Here is a 19,003-nt window from a genome sequence, read left to right on the forward strand (position 1 = left end):
GATTGTAGGGTGATACTGCCACCCTTACTTCTGCACTATCTTCAGAGCTGGATGGCTAGAGCAGTGTTTCTCAACTTTTTTTTTTTTTTTTAAATAAAGTATCCTTTTTTCAAAAAAAAACAATAAGTACCCCCAGTATCTACAGTTCTCAGACACACACAATTTTGTTTTCTACCATTGCAACACATTTGTTTAAACAACTTAATTGTAGCTGGGCGGGCGATGAAATTTTTGGGTGTAAAAAGTACAAAAATAATAAAGCTCTGTAAAACTTAAAACCAAAATTCAGTTTTCTCTAAATTTCAGTTGTTGATGTACCCCCCAAATTTCTCTCGAGTACCCCTAAGGGTACTCATACCACTGGTTGAGAAACACTGGGCTAGACAGCAGTGTCTGCTGGCCAGGTGCTCTGCTCTGAAAGCAGTGCCCCTCTAGCAGTAGTGCAGAACTAAGGGCACCAATACCATACCTTGCCACACTTACTTCCATGCAGTTACCTTCAGAGTTTGGTCAGGACTCCTACAGTGACAACATTGTGAAATTTCAGATTTAAATATCTGAAATAATGAAATTTATGATTTTTAAAATCCTATGATCATGAAATTGACCAAAATGGACTGTAAATGTGGTAGGGCCCTGTTTATTGTGTACAATGTATATCTTACGTGAGGAATGTTAAAATGTCTAGCTCTGGGCTGCATAGACAATGTATTAGGTAGATGAAATATTAAAAGCGCAGAGATTTGGATAAAATGTCTCCAGCTTTGGAAAAATAGTTTTGCATAATTAAGAAAAATCAAATTCTGAAATAAAGCAATAACAGCTTTAAAAAATTTGAAATAAACTTTTCTGTTCCCAGGTGTCCGGAGAAGCAAATGAAACTCAAATTTCTGAAGCACTGAAGCGGTACAGTGAGCGGGCATTCTTTGTGAGGGAAGCACTCTTTCATCTATTTAGCCTTACACACATTATGGAAAAAACAAAACCTGAAATTTTAAAGGTAAGACAGTATACTGCTGATGAGAAATTCTTTCTTTCTTCTGTAAATTTAACTTCAGATGAACACCTGGAAAGCTTATAATATACAGTACTGTGAATCCTAAGGTCTGTTATGTAGCTTTCTTCTGCAAATTTAGTTGCTTGATATTGCATAAGAGGTTTAGTAGAAATCATTAAGCCTTTTTTTTTTTTTTTTAAATGTTCCAAGTGAAAGTGATTTATGTGATAGTGCTGTGGAAAATGCAAAATGATTGATTTTCCTGTGAAATGAGGTAGCAAACTAATCCTGCAGCAGTTTGAATTAATTTTACAATAAATACTTGTAAACATGGCTTAGGAGATTATTCTAATATTGCATCATGACATGCTAAATATTGAACAAGTATTGCTTAAAGATAGGCTATTGAGTTACCTGTAGGAATTTAGACCAGGGATAGGCCCACCAAACCTTTTAATCCAGCCTGCTCACTCCTGTGGCATGGAGCAATGCTGCTCAAAGTGGCTAGCTGCTCAGTGTGGAGGAGGGGTTGAGGTGTTGTGAACTGCCACGCCCCCCCCCCCCCTGAAAATTCTCTCAGCTTCTATTGTCCAGTTCCCCCCTTTTACCCCAACAGTTCAGAAAGCCACATGGAACAATCAGCTGGGGGCTGCTGGCAGGTAGGGAATCCTGCTTGAGAGTGCTGCTGGCCTCTGCTTAGGTAAGGACACAGAGCCTGTCTCTGGCACACCCAACTCCCTCCCAGACCCTGCATCCATTCCTACATCCCTCCCGCAGTCCAGAATCCTCTCCTGCACGCATACCCTTTTCCGGACCCTACCCCAGGTCACAGCCTCCCCTCCTTCACCCACACTGTCTCTCAGACTTCCACCCTCTCCTGCACCCTCGTTCCCTACCCCAAGTTCTCTTCTGTACCTAACCTCTGTCCCAGACCCCACACCTCATCCATAATAAAGTGTGGCTCTTGGACTGGCCCCTCATCAAAAAGTATTGCCTTCCCCATTTTAGACTAACAGCCTATCCTTAGATCACTAGCTTTTTATCATTGGAGAACCCAGAAGTAGTTCAGCTCAATCTTTATCCTTCCAATGGAAAGAAATATCAGAGAGGTTGAGTATTCTAATAGAAAAGATCATTGATCAACATCTTTCAAGTTAAACAAATGACTCTAAGAAAACTTTATTCTATATGATTATTATATATGTGATTGTTATAGCTTGACTGTGTTTACTGGGAGATATTGCTGCTTGAGTATGTTAGTGTCAATGTCAAAGAGAGATTGGGTATTCAAGAACCAGCAACGATTGCTCTTCTCTTTCCATGTGTATAAGGTATTTGACAAATTTAAAAAGCCAGAAACAATCTGAAAGGGATAGCTATAAGGTGCTGTTAAACTGGCAACTTTCTTTCTGTAGTAGTGCTAAGCATGCAGTGATTACCTACCAACAGGACAGTACTGTATCTTTCCTATGTTTCAGTAGTGGGTATAAGATGGATAAATTCTGGAAGTGTGTTTCTGTTCTGTGTGGTGACTGCAGCAGCCTGGGTTATAAGAACTGCCTCCATCTGTTGCAAAACATGCAACATCTCTGTTGCGAGATTGATGCAACTGGTGTAAAGCGCTCTGGGTAATGTAAGTTATCTGCTTGAAATGACTGAGCAAAAATATAAAAGCTCTTTCTGGAAACTGAAATTTCAGTCATTGAGTTGCTGAATTGAGTGAGAGGTAGGGAGGAATGGTGGTGCACCAAATCACATCTTCTGGTGCCAAGGGATCCAGGATTGCTTTTCAGTATGTGGATTTATGCATAATGTGAATTTTTTTTTCCTTTCAGCTTGTGGTTATTGGAATGCGAAATCACCCTCTGAACTTGCCAGTGCAGTTAGCAGCAAGCGCATGTGTGTTTAACTTAACCAAGCAAGATTTAGCAGCAGGCATGCCTGTTAGACTACTGGCTGATGTCACTCACTTACTTCTTAAGGCGATGGAACATTTTCCCAACCATCAACAGGTAAAAATATTCGGTTTCGTTTTACTGTGAATTTTTCTTCATAACAGGAGGTTTAATAATAGATAGCCCAAGTGCTGTGATGTTTCTTCTTTGAAAACACTTTAATGCTATAAAGTATTGACTGACTGCAATATAAATAGAGCCTCATTTCTCTTGTAAACTTTCTGGCAATTTAACCATACCCGTAGATGTTGCAAAACTATATAAACTTAATAGAGATGAAGCAAGGTTTGACTCCATCTCAGTGATGGCCTTAAACAGATGTACCCAAATATCTATGTACAGTATGCACACCTCATATATAGTGACTTGAAAGGTGGTTCCTTGTGACACTTTTCCTCTTAGACTGCAGTACCTTAATATAATGATACAGGGACAAGACTTGTAGAGGTGCAGTTTGATATTTAACTCACAGTGACTGTACTATTGCTATGAACTGCATCGCTGCACAATGAGATTTCCACTTCACAGGTACTAATAGATGCACTTTCTCACTGACCCAAACATGGGCAAAGAATGTCTGGTGATTTTTCTGTCCTTGACTTCTGCATTCCTGGATCACTGCCTTGTTGAACTCTCTGCCTTGTAAGGCTTTGTGTATGCTGCAAGAGCTGTAGTGCAAAAAGGAGTTATTCCTCGTGGGGAGAAGAATAACTCTGCTGGCAAAAGCCCTTTGTTCTGTCTTTTTTTTTTTTTTTTTTTTTTGGCACAAAAACGCACTTGTGGTGTGGACACTCCGCCGGTTTTTGTGCAAAAAATGGCCGTTTTGAGCAAAAAACCTTGTAGTGTAGATGTACCCTAAGAGCGCAGTATGTAGAAGCAATGTTCCTCTAGCATGGCGCTTTTTTTTTAAAGACTTTATTTTACTTGACTCAGACTAATAAATGAAGTAGGACAAGAAGAGGCAAATAAAAGAATAGTATCTATTGACATCTCTGTTGACTATTGTATGCACAAAACTCAGTAACTGTGCTAAACATTTCTTCACACAGCAGAAAACAGAACCAGAACAGAAAGGACAAACAGGAGATATATCACCATTTAGCTATCTGACAACTATGGTCCAGTTGTGATCACCATGATACTATTATCCAGTAGGGATGTTAGCATATAGTCATTTAAACGATTAACTGATAAGCCTGGGCTTTCTCAATTAATCCAAACAACTACACGTACACAAACACCCTTGCTGCCTCTATATCAGAGGCAGCAAGGTGGAGGCAGGAGCTGGTGCCCATGAGGAGCTGGCTTTTAAGACCGCTCCCCATCCATGCTCATTCCAGTGGAGGTTGAATGGGAGAGACGGGAGCTGGTAAACACAGGAAGCTGGCTCCTCACACATATCGGCTCATGAAGAGTTGCCTGTCCCCGCTCTCCCACACAGACACACTCTGTGCTGCTGCCTCTGTATCAGAGGCAGCAGCATGGGGGTGCAGGTGGGAGCCAGTACACATGGGGAGCTGGCAGGGACAGAACCGCCTCCCTGCCCCCTCCTTACTGCCTGCCATAGAGGCGGTGGGGGGAGCCAGGAGCTGGTGCTTGGGGGCAATTGATTTAAAAGCTGGCTCCTTATGAGCTCCAGAGGCAGCAGTGTAGGGGGGGGGAGCCTGTGGGATGCCAGAGCAACCTCTGGTCGTGGGGAGCTCAGGATCCAGTAGACAGGGGCTGCTGCATCTGCTCTGTGCTACTGCTTCTATATCAGAGGGAGCAGCACAGGCTAGCAAGCAGGAGCCAGTTTGTGCAGGGAGCCAACTTTAAAACCAGCTCCCCTCGCAGACCGGCTACGCCTGCCATCCTGCGCTGCTGCCTCTGATTACTAAAATACATGATATCTAACATCAGTATTTTTCAGGCAGGATTGAGTTAAGTAAAAGTCCAGAACTGATTATGTTGTCCTTAACAAAAACAGCCCTGAAGTTTCTGGTGGAAGATTTTGGATATACCAGTACCATTTCTCCCTACAATGATGCCTGTGGGTTATTGCTTAGTAAAGCATGTGTAATATAACGTATTGGAGGAAAGCTTCCCTCCAAAGAGGAATGTAGAAACTTTTTGTATAGTCCTTCATTACAAAACTCATTTTGGATGATGAGCAGCAAAGTAGTAGCAGACCTCTTAGGATTTGCTTGTGCCTTGTTTCAAAGAGGTTAAGCTAGGTTAAAGATGTGGGAGTTGTATCCCATTCTACAGATTGTGAGGAATGAATGCCTACCTTTTCCCGAAAGTTAGTATATGCCTGATATAATGAAGGAGGCTGCCAGTCTCAGCAGTATGTTTTGGGAGAGTCTCACGTAGGGTTGCCAGATGGTTTAACCGCCCCCCCCCCCTCCTGTTTTTAATATCTGGTACAGTGTTTCCTTTTCGCCTTTGGCCTACAGTCAGACTATAGCTTGTGAGTCGCAACTGGCTCTTTAATATATCTCCTGTGTTTCTTTGCAGCACAGGCTCTTAAAGAACTCTGATTTCATTAATAAACTATCAGGATGCTTTTACTATGTTAATGAATTAGAATATCAGCTTGCACTAAATTATTAACTCATTTGCTGAGAGAATAATATTTAGTTGATTATATATTATTTACAGTTATTCACACTGGCACACTTGATCGCTAATTTGACCCAAACCACTGAGTATCACTAGTCTAGACAATATTGATAAATCCATTTTTTTGTCCTCTTCCAAAGATTTTCTAGTATTTTCCTCTGACAATAAATAACCATTTTTATCGTCTGGATTTCAGAGATTGTGAACAATTTGCAGATCTCATTAATTATGGTAGGCTAATTGGTCTAGAGTGCTCTGTATTTTGGGATATAGCTTTAAAGAAAGTTACAGATTATTTTATTTTATTTGAACGCTTTCTCCCACTTCATTGGAACATAGAGTTTAATTGTAAGAAGAAGAAATGTTTTAGGTACAAAACTATGGTACAGCCAATATATCTCTGTGGCCATGTCTATCTACTTCTTAAGTTGTTAACCTTACCCATTTGAAGGTCAATTATTAATAGTCATTTGCAGAAACCTTAATTCACAATAAGAAACTGACATTGTACAACTTGACACCACTGTCACCCCAAAAAAACCTTTATAGTTTGTACTGAGTAAAAAGACCATGAGAAACTTGACTTCCCAATAATTATATGGTATATTTGGTAGTGAAGAGGATGTTATTGTTACGTAAAAGTCTTGTGGCTTTATTCCAGAAGAATTTGACATTTCTCCTTGTTTAAAAGGATAACCATTTTCTGCATAGTACAGGATTCACCAAACATGTACATTTTTTGTGTAACAAGGAAGCACTTTGAAATGTTTGTATTCTTTTGCTGAACTTTTTTTTTTTTTAAATCTCATATAGCTTCAGAAGAATTGTCTTCTTTCACTATGCAGTGACAGGATCCTTCAGGATGTTCCATTTAACAGGTAAATGTCATCCTGTTAATTAAAATAGAATGTAGAGCAATATATCAGTTGTCATCTTTATTTAATTTTCTGGGTAGTAGCATTTCTTTGAAATATGCTAATTGTTGGGCTAGTTTCAGGAAATACAGAATTCTGTATTGTCATTTCGGATACCTGATATTGATTTGTAAGGTTCGTTTCTGCTCTCCGATCCCATAGTAACTCACTTTGGAAATGAGAATTTTTGGGGCCCATAATTCAAAATTTATATGGATTGTAGGTCTGAAAAAATTCTTGTCTAAACGGCAATTGAATTAAGATAAATTATTCAAGCTGTAAATTGGTGTAACAGAGATCAGAATTTAATTTCCAGTTTGCTGACTCTCTGGAATTGTGGAAGTGAGTTTTGTCATTTGGCAGTGGTCTCTTTATTGAGCAATTATATTAGAAGGCTTTTGAGGGTTTAAATCCAACATGCCTAGGTCAGAAGCTATAAGGCAGAGAAAGTGAGAGGTTATTTCTGGTTTTAGATAAGCCATCTCTCTCTCAAGAAAAAAAGACCTTGTACTTTAATATTAAATCTCTAGTAAGAGAGACCTTGGGGCCATGTCTTCATTAATGGGAAGCATGAGGCTGCAGAAGTCGATCTTCTGAAGTTCTGTTTAGTGGGTTTAGTAAAGACTTGCTAAATCAAACAATGAACATACCTCCGTGGATGTTAGTACTCCTCGATTTGCAAGGAGTAAGGGAAGTCAACAGTGCCAAAGGTTGAGTTAAGGTATAACAAGTAGTATTGTAGCACCTTAGAGACCAACAAATAAGTGTGTGATATATATATATATATATATAAAATGAAGTAGCTTCTAAGGTGCTACAGAACTACTTGTTTTCAAAGTTACAGGCTAACACAGCTACCATTGTGAAAATTGTCGACTCCAGCTAGATAATTAACATAGCTGGAGTTGCATATCTTAATTTCACTTTCCAAGTAAGTTCAGACAAGGCCTCAGGGAGCAGATCCTGAAATCTGAGTAATCCCTGTGAGTTTGGCCTAACTGAAGATTTTATATTTTCTGTAGCAGACAAGCAGACTGTAAGCTCTTTAGGTTTTCAGTAGATAGATTTATTGGTGGTTTTCTTTAGCTTACATAAAGGCAGTTGTAAGAACCAATGTTGAAACTTTTCTGAGGGTTGCTCTTTAGATTTCACTCATTGCATGGGCCTGAAAGTAGGTTTGCCTACTCTTAATTCCACTGTTCATATTCATCTGCATGGGACAAAGCACAGTATTTCCAATATCTACTGACTGGGGCATATGTTTCCTTTTATAACTTAACATAACTTCTGTTCTGAAAATAAAAACTGTTAACTTTCAGATTTGAAGCAGCCAAGCTTGTTATGCAATGGCTGTGTAACCATGAAGATCAAAATATGCAGAGGATGGCAGTGGCTATAATCTCCATTCTAGCTGCAAAGGTAAAAAAAAAAAATCTTATAAATGTAGTAGTGGTGAAATATAATTTCCACAGTCCTAGTGATTTCTCTGATATTCATCTAATATTTTTGTTTATAGCTTTCAACTGAGCAAACAGCTCAACTTGGTGCAGAACTCTTCATAGTTAGGGTAAGTCCAATATTGTGGCTCTTACAAATTGCTACCCTGGATCTCCTATTTTAAATAATTTGAAATTGGTTACAGTTAGGTGTAGTCTATTCAACTAAAAATACGTAGTTAATTTTACCTTCTGTCAGTACAGCTACCAGGAAAAATTGGAACCCCAGACTGTCAGGAGAGCACTCACCATGTTAATGAGTTAAATAGAAACCAAAGTAAATAATTTGATTGTGTTAGGATTAAATGACTACAGTATATGTCAGTTTTCCATCAAAACTTTTTGTAAATTTGTATTGAACCTTACCTTGAAAACAAGCTCCCCTGGACATGTTTACCTTGGCACACAGCTACAATAGATAGGGCCACTGTGGCATCAACTGGCTGCGACAATACACACAGGCTAAATTAGGCATCTCACATCTTTTAAAAAAGTTAAACAAATTTTTACTGGATTTTGAAATCAAACTGAAACCAAGCACGAGCTATCAGAAGTAATTATTCCTGGGACCTAGTTTCAGCTGAAGTCTGGTGGCCTCAACTTCAGGATAGCGGAAATACATATTTCAGAAATGTGTCTCTCGATTTCTAGAAAGACTGTGATGCAGAACACAACTCTAACGTTGCGCTTCAGCCAGTATACTAAACTATATTACCTTAATGTCTGTGCAGGACAGATGTTCAAATGATAGCTGTTGAACAGTGATAAATCTTAATTCTCTTCAGAATAAATTAGATGGCTTAGTGGAGTTCATTGCAGAACCAAAAAAGTCAGAATCTTGGTCCAATGTATTTGACTCAAGTTGCTAAAAGTAGTGGCTACTAGTAATTAAACACCCAGAAATAGTCTTAAATTAATATTTAATATTTCCCCTTACCAACTTTAGTTTAATATGGAATTTTTATGTGTTCTCTTTTTAAAACTGTGTAATAGAATATTTTGGCAATTTTTCCTACATTTTTTCCTTCAACACCAGATTACAGAAAGAAACTTCAGAACTTTAATTCGTTCTTAAATTTTACACTTTATGAACAGGCCTTAACAAAGATGCTAATTACCTTACACATTATAAATACAACTTCTCCACTTATCACCCCTGATTAGCCATTCATTGACTTATAAACAGCTATTCCCTCCCTCCCTCTTCCTCGCCCCACCTTCTATTCTAAATCTGATTTGTCAGTTTAAAAATGTCTTCACTTTTTTCTTTGTATTCCTTTGGTATATATGGTCATTTCAATTCCCTTTCAGAATATGATCTGAGGAAGTTTGTCTGGCCCACGAAAGCTCATCGCCTATTAAACCATCTTGTTAGTCTTTAAAGTGCTACGTAGTTTTTCCTTTTGTTTTAGCAAGATCAGACTAACACAGCTACCTCTCTACTTCAGAGACTACTTCAGAGACTAGGGTTAGTTTTTGCAGGACCTTATTTACATTACAAGGTCTTTCAAGGGGGAAAGGCAAACTCTATAGCAATGCATTAAAGTGCTCTATTTCCCAGGTGGGCCAGGGGTTAGCTAGTGAGCCTACTGTGATTTTTTTTTTTTTTTTTTTTTTAATCTTTGTGAAATGCAGTGAAACCAAGGAAAGCTTGGCTTTTTTTTGCAGGGCTCTGGTCTGCAACATTTGCAGTGTATGGGTCCAACACACTGAGCCAGTGAGCTCCTGTACCAGCTCCCCGATCCCTTAATGTTGCAGAGCCACAGAAGGGGGGTCATGCTGTGATCCTGCAGGACCAGGGATTGAGCCAGTGCACTCTCTCACTGGCTTCCCTGTCCCTAATGTTGCAGCTTTGCAGCAGGGAAATGAAGCTGGGACCCGGCCCGAACCAGGACAGAATGCTCTAACTGCCCTCCCTTACTGACTAATCGTGGAGTTGATAAAAGTTGCATTGACCACAGGATTGGCAAATTACCCGCTTCCTAACATCCCTATTCTAGATCAGGCAGCTTATTTTCGGTACAGGTTGAATCTCTGTGGTCCAGCACTCTCTGGTCCAACAACATCTGGATGATGCAGGACCAGAGAGCCCCATGTTGGGGAGAAGCCCAGACCCTGGTGCGAGGGCTGGCAGCTTGAGCCAGCCTGGGGACAGGACGCTGGCAGCATGGAGCCCGCCAGCTGGCCAGGGTTGGACCCAGCAGCACAGAGGCTAGGGCTGGGGGCGCAGAGCTTGCCTGGGGGCCAGGTTCGGACCCAGCAGCACAGCCTGGCCAGGGGCGCAGAGCCTGCTTGGTGGCCGAGGCCGGACCCGGCAGTGCAACTTGGCTAGGGGCATAGAGGAGAGGAGCCAGATGGAGGGCCCAGCCTGGTCTGCTGATGGACCTGAGGAGAGCCCAGGGGGGCCAGAATTGACCTCTCCTAGTCCGGCAAACTCCCTTGTTTGGGACCAATCAGGTCCCAAGGGTGTACTGGACCAGGGAGGTCCAACCAATCAGTATAGATTTGTGAAGAGGAAATCATGTCCAATCAACCTAACATGCAACTATGATAAAGTAGCAAGCCTTGTGAATTGGTATGTGAGGGGTGAAGCAGTAGATCTGAATTTCAACTCGTGTGATTTTTTGTTTTTGTTTTTTAATACTGTCTCATAATCAAACTAGGAAAATACATCCTAGGTGAACCTACTATAAGGTGAATGCACAGAGTAATTATTAATGGTCCACAGTCAAGCTGGAAGGGCGTATTGAGTGGGGTCCTGCAGGGATCAGTCCTGAATGGCACAGAAATCACCCTCACAACGTTTGTGGATGGTATCAGCCTGAAAGGGGGTTGCAGGCATCTTGGAGGATGTGATTATAATTCAAAATGATCTTGGCAAATTGGAAAAATGGTCTGAAATATTAGGATAATTTAAATAAGGATAAATCCAAAGTACTGTTCTAATGAAGGTACATAAATACAAAATGGTAAATAACTGCATAGGACAGAGTATTGTAGAAAAGGATCAATGTGGAGGTTATAGTGAATCAACAATACAGTCGTGTTACAATACAAGCGAACATTCTGGAATATATGGGTTGGACCTCTCTGATCTGATACCCTTAGGACCTTACGGGTCCAAACCAGGAAATTTGCTGGACCAGAGAAGCTTCCTTGCCACATCCTCCAGCTGCTGACTCTGCCAGCTCTGTGGATCCCCACTACCTACAGCCCCAGTCGGGCTGCCGGCTGGGTTGCTGGCCTCACTGCTGCTGCCCTGGCTGGACTGCCTGCCAGACTCCAGCCCCATCCTACTGCTAGCTACCAGGGGCTGACTCTGGCCCTGATCTGGCATTCGGGGTCTGCCAAGGGCTCAGGCTCCTGTCCCAGCCCCACGGGCTCTGGCCCCATGCTGCTGTGGGCTGCTGGGACTGCCGCCAGCCCCGATCATAATTCTGCTGCCATGGGCTGCTGTGGGCTTCGGCTCCTGCCCTGTGGCAGCCCGCAGTCTCTGGCCCCATGCTGCTGTGGGCTGCTGGGGCTGCCACCAGCTCCAGCCCTGATCCTACCGCCATGGGGTTCTACGGGCTTGGACTCCTGTCCTGCGGCAGCCCACAGGCTTTGGCCCTGCTTCCCTGGGCTGCCCAGGGCTCTGGCCCCAGCCCCATGCTACCATAAGCTGTTTCCAGCCTGGTTCTGCACTGTCAGGAGCTGCCTTGACCTGGCTCCAGTGCCAGGAGCTGCTGCTAGCTCCAGTCCCAATGCTACAGGCTGCCAGGGGCTGCTGCCACTCCCAGCCTCTGCCCCGTCCCGCTGTTTCAGCTGGGCCTCTCCTGGATTGCCCTTCTGCCACTAGGCTACCAGGTTCTGACTCAGGAACATCTGTGGTCATGCTAAACCATGGATGTTGCCAGAGAAGAGAATTCCAGTTTGGGGAGGCACCACCTGTATTAGCAGAGAAGTATTGTAAACAAGACATGAAAGGAATTCTTCCACTCTACTCAGCACTGCGATGGCCCCATCTTGCCTATTGTGTCCAGTTCTAGGCACTGCACTTTAGGAAACATCTGGACAAATTTGAGAGAGAATATAAACATAATTAAAGGTCTAGAAAACATGACTCTCAAAGAAAGATTGGGGAAAAGCGCGTTTGTTTAGTCTGGAAAAGAAAAGACCGGAGGGGGACATAAGTCTTCAAGTATATAAAAGGTTATTAAAAGAGAAGGGTGATAAATTGTTCTCCTTACCCAATGATGACTGGACAAAAAACAATGTGCTGAAGTTGCAGCAAAGGAAATTTAGGCTAGACATTAGGAAAAGCTTCCTACATGTAAGGATAGTTGAGCAATGGAAAAAATTACCTAAGAAAGTTGTGGAATCTCCATCATTAAAGGTTTTTAAGAACGTGTTAATTGCTGCGTACATAAATTTCCATTCTAATCCAAGATGTCATTACTCATTTTCCCAGTCTTGCCTTGTATAAACAAAGATGACGATCTAGGACTAAAACACACAACTTCAAATAGTTTTTATTCTTTCTTTTTCAGCAACTTCTACAAATAGTTAAGCAGAAAACAAATCAGAATCTAGTGGATACTACACTCAAGTTTACACTTAGTGCACTTTGGAATCTCACTGATGAATCTCCAACCACGTGTAGGCACTTTATTGAAAATCAAGGGCTAGAACTCTTCATGAGAGTGTTAGAGGTGAGGACTATGGTTTGCTATATATAAATTTCCATTCTAATCAGAGATGAAGGGAGGGATAGCTCAGTGGTTTGTGCATAGGCCTGCTAAACCTAGGGTTGTGAGTTCAATCCTTGAGGGGGGCCATTTAGGGATCTGGTGTAAATCTGCCAGGGATGGTACAGTCATCCTGCCAGAAGGGTGTAAGGGACTGGACTTGATGGTTTTTCAAGGCCATCCCTTCCAGTTCTATGAGAAGTATAGCTCCATATAAATAAAAATAAGGAGGTGGATTGCATTCCTTGATTCTAAAGTTTCAGCATTAACAAACCATTACTTTGTGACTTACATATTGAAATTTCACTTTGCAGTCATTCCCATCTGAATCATCTATCCAACAGAAAGTTCTTGGCCTTCTGGTAAGAAGACTAGAAAAATTAAAAATTTCACAGAAATTGTTCTTAATTGTCTCCATATTTAATTGCTATTTGAAAATTGGCTTAAATGGTACACTGTTGTTTTCTTAACCTTGTATACTGGGCTGTTTGAGCTCTGTGTTTGATATTATGCTTTTTAAATTACGTTGCCTGTGTTCCCAAAGCAGTTAGACACTCATTAATACTTCATTTTTTAAAATATTTTTTTTTAATTCTGTTTTCCTATAGAACAACATAGCGGAGGTGAAAGAGCTACATTCTGAGTTAATGTGGAAAGACTTCATAGACCACATCAGTAAACTGTTGCACAGTGTTGAGGTAGAAGTCAGTTACTTTGCAGCTGGGATTATTGCTCACTTGATATCTCGAGGAGAGCAGGCCTGGACATTGAGTCGCACTCAGAGGACATCTCTTCTTGAACAACTGGTACAGAAATGGCTAAAAATATTCTCTGTTTATATCAATGTTAATTGTCTGTAACTAGCATTAAATATTACAGCATTTGATTTTCTATCTTGTAGCACTCAGCCATTTTGAATTGGCCAACTCCAGAATGTGAGATGGTTGCCTACAGGTAACTATTGCCTTGATTTATAATTTGGAAAATACTAACTCCCCAACACCCTTTAAGTTGCTCTAAAAATTATGGGTCTGTGCCTGAAACGTTGCAGGTTGCCTGCTAAACATTATCCCTATGAATAAAACCATGCTTCCCATCTGAAACCTCTATTAGGTGGGTAGGGGTGATAGGAGAAATGAGTTAGTGTGGGTCTCCTTTCAGAGCTGGATATAGTGCTCGTCTCCTAGAGTATAGCCCTATTTACCTCTTTAGCAGGGCTGGACTAAGGGGTGGGCAAGCCGGGCATTAGCCGCCCGGAGCGGGGGGCCGCGTTAACCCCCTCAGTGCTCTTCCCGCCATGGGGCCCTGCATGGGGGGGCAAGCTCGCGCATCCGCCATGTGCCTGGGGGCAGACCCATGCGCCCTGGGGGTGGGCCCGCACATGCACCGTGTGCCCGGGGCGGTGCCGCCCGCCCAGGGCCTGGGGTGCCAAAATGGCTTGGGCCGGCCCTACTCTTTTGGGTGAATGTTCAGAGGAACATATGAAGAAACTAAACAATATATTAGGTATTGAGCTATAGTAATGTAGTGTGATGTTGTATGCCATAAATTCACTGGTTTTAAGGCTGGATTGGATCATTAGACCATTTTGTATGATCTCTTTAACACTGGCCAGGTACTTTTGCCTTTAAGTAATGTGAGGCACCAGATACTGCGGCTTAGTGTAGTGACTGACTGGTAAATAACATTTGTAAACTGGGAAGAAACGTCAATTACTACATCCAAAACTCTAACATATCACCACTGTCTTTCTTATCTAGACTGTTAACTAAATATGTAGTTAAGGTATGGTCTCGGTAGTAATGGCATCCAGTATTCAAATGAATTGCTGAGAATCTATTTGTTTTTAATCTGTAGGTCTTTCAACCCGTTTTTCCCCCTTCTTGGCTGCTTCATGACGCCTGGAGTTCAGCTGTGGGCAGTGTGGGCCATGCAGCATGTCTGCAGCAAAAACCGTACGTACTAAGATATAAATACATTTAAATTACTACCTTCTTACATCAAGTCTACCAGAATAGCTAAAAGAGTCCAGGAAGATCTCATGGTCTTCATCCTTAACTCTGATGGGGAAAGACATGTTAAGGTTTTGCTTAAAATAGGGGCAGAAACTCCTTTTAGCTACATTTTTCTATCTAAATGGATTTTATTTTTGATATGCACATTAGGTCACAACAGATGCATGTTAACCATATTTCATTGGGCTTTCTAGAAATAACTTTTTGTTCAGAATTTTCACCAATAAATATATAATACAAAGTGATGGACAACGTAAGTTCTCATTCTATTTAAAGAAGAGCAGAGAGTATAGTAAGCAGTAATTTCCTAAGGTATTGGTGCCATCCTGTATTTTGATTGATTTCCATTTTTACACTGGCTTGCTGGGTAACACGAAGTGGGTTTCTTAAGCTCAGGGTATGTCTACACTACAAAATGATGATGATTTTATTTAATTCAACTTTGAGCATCCGATTTAGCAAATGTGATTTTTTTTTTTTGTATGTCCCCGCTAGGTAGCTATAGTCAGAGCACATCCTCACTGCCAGGGGGTTGCATTGACTCCAGAGTTGATGCACTGTAGGTCGCTGTCCCACAGTCCCTGTAGCAGTTTGTAATTCTGGGCTAGTATCCCAGTGCCTCAAGGGATGCAAACATTGTTGTGGGTGGTTATGGGTGCCTGTCATCATCCTCCCATGTTTGTGACTTAGAAAAAGAGCATCTGTTCACTAGCCTTGTCCTGTAGTACAGTTGTCTAAGCCTCTCTCTTTCAGATGGCATTGTTATATGTCCCTTATGTAGCTCTTTTCCACTATGCCCTGTGCAATTTTGGCTTAGATATCAGCATTAATTTTGTTGGTTCAGAGCTCTGCCTGCATGAACTCTTCCCCTTCCATTCTCCCCGTCCCCCTAGCAATCAGATAGAGTGGCTCTCTTAAAGGTTCCCTCCTGGAGTGTGTGTGTGCCTTTGGGCATATGTGTTCATTCAGAAGTCCCCCAGGGCTTTTCCTGCTGGCCTGGCTGAAGAGCACTGGAGTTTGAAGTGCTCACAAGAGCACTCTGGATCATCACTTCAGAGGGTGAATGTTGACTCTGGCTTTACTCCACTTGTTCAGGTGGAGTACAGGAGTTGATTTCAAAAGCTCTTTAGGTCAATGGGAGGGACTCAGCTGTGTAAACACATATTACAAATTCAACCTAATGCTGAATATGTCAACCTAAGCTCACAGTGTAGACCAGAGATCTGATGAAAGGTGCTATCAGCAAAAAGTATTCCCTTAGCGTAGCTAAATGCAGACTCACAGAACAAGCTCACTACTTGAAAGAAAGGAATACATAATAATACAGAAAATATCATATTGTCTCTATATAAATCCATGGTGCACCCACATCTTGAATACTATGTACAGATGTGGTCGCCTCATCTCAAAAAGATGTATTGGAATTAGCAGGGCTTGCTGAGCGGCGGCGAGCCCGGCTCACCAGCCGCGCAGTTCTGTGCTCTGCGCATGTGCAGATCGTTCTGCGCATGCACAGATCGCTTCGCGCCGGCTCTTCCAGGGTGTAATCTACTTGCCACGAGCGAGTAGATTACACTATTTTTCGAGCCCTGGGAATTAGAAAAGGTTCAGAAAAGGGCAACAAAATGATTAGTGATATGGAACAGCTGCCACATGAGAAGAGATTAATAAGACTGGGTCTTTTCAGCTTGGAAAAGAGACCGCTAAGGTGTTATTTGTTTAGAGGCCTATAAAATTATGACTGGTGCAGAGAAAGTAGATAAGGAAAAATTGTTTACTCTCTCCCATAACACAAGAACTAGGCGTCATCAAATGAAATTAATAAACATCAATTTCAAAAAGACAAAAGGAAGTATTTTGTTAAAAAAACAGCAGGCAATCTGTAGAACTCCCTGCTAGAGTAAATTCATTGGGGATAGGTCCATCAGCCCCTATTAGCTTGGATGCGCAGGGATGATGTCCCTAGCCTCGGAGCTCGGAATGGGTGACAGGGGATAGATCACTTGGTCTGTTCATTTCCTCTGGGGGATTTGCATTAGTCGCTGTCAGAAGTCTGAATACTGAGCTAAATGGACCTTTGGTCTGACCTAATATGCTGCTGTTATGTTCTGAATGCTCACTGTGTCTATTTCTCACATGATTTAGGTGCATGTGCCTTCAGTACTCTCCATAGTGTATGCATATAGCTCCTTTGATCTCTGGGAGGAATGAGTTACTTTCAGTCTCTGGATGTAATGTTATTGACAGCAATGGCTTTGTGCCTGCTGCTATCAGGGCCAAAATCACTTCTGCAAATATTTGAATTGACAATGATTAAAGGCCCAATAGAAATTGTCAGCATAGAGAAAGCTGGAGAAATTGATAGCTAGGTAACAAATGTCGGAATTACCATACAGGATCAAACCCGTAGTCCACCTGTCTTGTATGTTGTCTCCAACACATCAGATGCACTCAGAGGAAGGTGTGAGGAAATCCCATGATAGATAGTGTAATGGGACACCCTCTCCCCATGCTTTATGAAATGGACTTATGGACATGAATATACATAACTCAAAGGTGTTTTGAGTGAATTATTTCATGTAACCCATCAATCTTCATGTCATGATCTGCTGGTTCTGTTTATCTTTCTTTGATGTATATCATTTTTGGGTGTAAAATTAGACACATGGAGTGGGAAATACTTGGTGGGTTTCAAATGTGTAAATGGGAGACATGGAAGGTGTTGCCCTCAACTGTTAAACTATCTCTTTTGTCCTTCAGTCTGAGCAGTGGTTGGTGGGGAGGGGCCTCAGTTCTTTAACAAAAAGAATAGGAAAGCAGAGGCCTTGGTCTTTTCGCTGGGCTGAACCTGAAGGAAGGAGACTGAGACCCTAGGGTGGGGAAGACAGCCCTGGTTGAGAGTGGCAGCTGGAAAAGAGGTTTTAGAGTGAGTTTGAAGAGTTTGTACTGAGGTTTTAGTGTAGAATTAGCCAAGCGTTTTTGTTTCGATTTGTAACTTACTTTGCTCTGCCTGTTCTCTTATTACTACTTAAATCCTACTGCTTCCACTTAAAATCATTTTTAATTTCTATCAAACTCAGTGTAAATTGTTACCTGGGGGCAACCAGTGTGCACATTCCCCCTTTCATTGCTAAAGGGGGCTTACCTAATTCTTTGGCGTTTGATCCCATCTGGGGAGTGCTCTCTCAGGAGGCTGGGCCCTAAACTGCACTCTCCTCGGACCTGAAGCGGTTCAGTGTCTGTATTGCTTCTTGGTGGGGGGCAGGGACCTCAGTTGGGGGAAACCAGCGGAGCTGGCCCAGCAGGACCAGGCGGTGAGGAGCCCCAGAGAGCAGGAAGGCGAGTGGCAGTGGCCATGTCAGCACCCTGGGAGGCACCCCCGAGGGTCGTCTGTGACCGTACCATGTCACAGATAGCTTTAGAAGAATCTTCTTAACTCATTATTTAGAAATTTCCTGTGCCCTTAAGCATAAAGGTTCACTTGGTAAAGCATGGGAGTTTTTGGTTATTGATATCCAGGAGGTGGTTAAGTCTCTTGGTATTGGAGAGGGGATGCATTTATTTCCTCATGAACTCCCTCTTTAGGCAGGGACAGAGAACTTTAAAATAGGGGTGCAAGTGAGCAGTCGACTAGCTGACTACCTGATAAGCCTAAGCTTATGGAGCTGACTACCTGTTAAGCCTAAGCTTATGGGGTAGTTGAGTTGACTACTCCCCTCCACCCCCGCCCTTGCTGCCTTAGGGGAAACAGAGGAGCCGGTGCAAAGGGGAGCCAACTTAGAAGCTGATTTCCTCCCCAGCACCATATCCGTGGTTCCGCCTCTCCTACCCCCTGAAGGGGGTGGGGGATAGAGGAGGGTGCTTCAGCAGCAGACCCTGTTGCAGACAGGGTCTCCTGGACCTGGCACGAGCTGCTGTAACCCACACACCTAGGCTATGTCTACACTCGCAGCTTCTTGCACAAGTACGACCATTCTTGCACAATAATCTGCAGAGCGTCCACACTGCCTGCCTGCTCTTGCGCAAGAAAATTGATAGTATGGCGTGGTAAGGGAGGGCTTCTTGTGCAAGAGCTACGCTCTTTTTAACAGGTGTAAGTCCTCTTGCGCAAGAGGGCAGTGTGGACACTCGGCAGGGATTTCTTGCTCAAGAAAGCCCTATGGCTAAAATGGCCACAGAGCTGTCTTGCGCAAGAGAGTGTCCACACTGCCATGGATGCTCTTGCACAAAAGCACATCTCCCTCATGGCAGTGTGGATGTTTTCTTGCGCAAGAGTTCTTGCACAAGAACCCTTGCGC

At 42.4% G+C, this 19,003-nt stretch overlaps 1 protein-coding gene across 2 annotated transcripts in view; it reads left to right on the forward strand.

Annotated features, from left to right (window-relative positions):
• LOC102453516 (protein zyg-11 homolog B) overlaps positions 1-19,003 on the forward strand; it is a 51,103-nt gene that overhangs the window by 27,948 nt on the left and 4,152 nt on the right. Inside the window, exons 4-13 of one of the 2 annotated variants that reach the window (XM_075935985.1) lie at positions 860-1,000; positions 2,833-3,009; positions 6,367-6,431; positions 7,787-7,886; positions 7,984-8,034; positions 12,493-12,654; positions 13,005-13,052; positions 13,299-13,496; positions 13,592-13,644; positions 14,548-14,645. In XM_075935985.1, the coding sequence (XP_075792100.1) occupies positions 860-1,000; positions 2,833-3,009; positions 6,367-6,431; positions 7,787-7,886; positions 7,984-8,034; positions 12,493-12,654; positions 13,005-13,052; positions 13,299-13,496; positions 13,592-13,644; positions 14,548-14,645 (1,093 nt within the window). The remainder of the gene's footprint in view (positions 1-859; positions 1,001-2,832; positions 3,010-6,366; positions 6,432-7,786; positions 7,887-7,983; positions 8,035-12,492; positions 12,655-13,004; positions 13,053-13,298; positions 13,497-13,591; positions 13,645-14,547; positions 14,646-19,003) is intronic. The other variant, XM_075935986.1, reaches the window with a different exon arrangement.

The sequence above is a fragment of the Pelodiscus sinensis genome, chromosome 9 (genome assembly GCF_049634645.1).
Source record: "Pelodiscus sinensis isolate JC-2024 chromosome 9, ASM4963464v1, whole genome shotgun sequence".
NCBI lineage: Eukaryota > Metazoa > Chordata > Testudines > Trionychidae > Pelodiscus > Pelodiscus sinensis.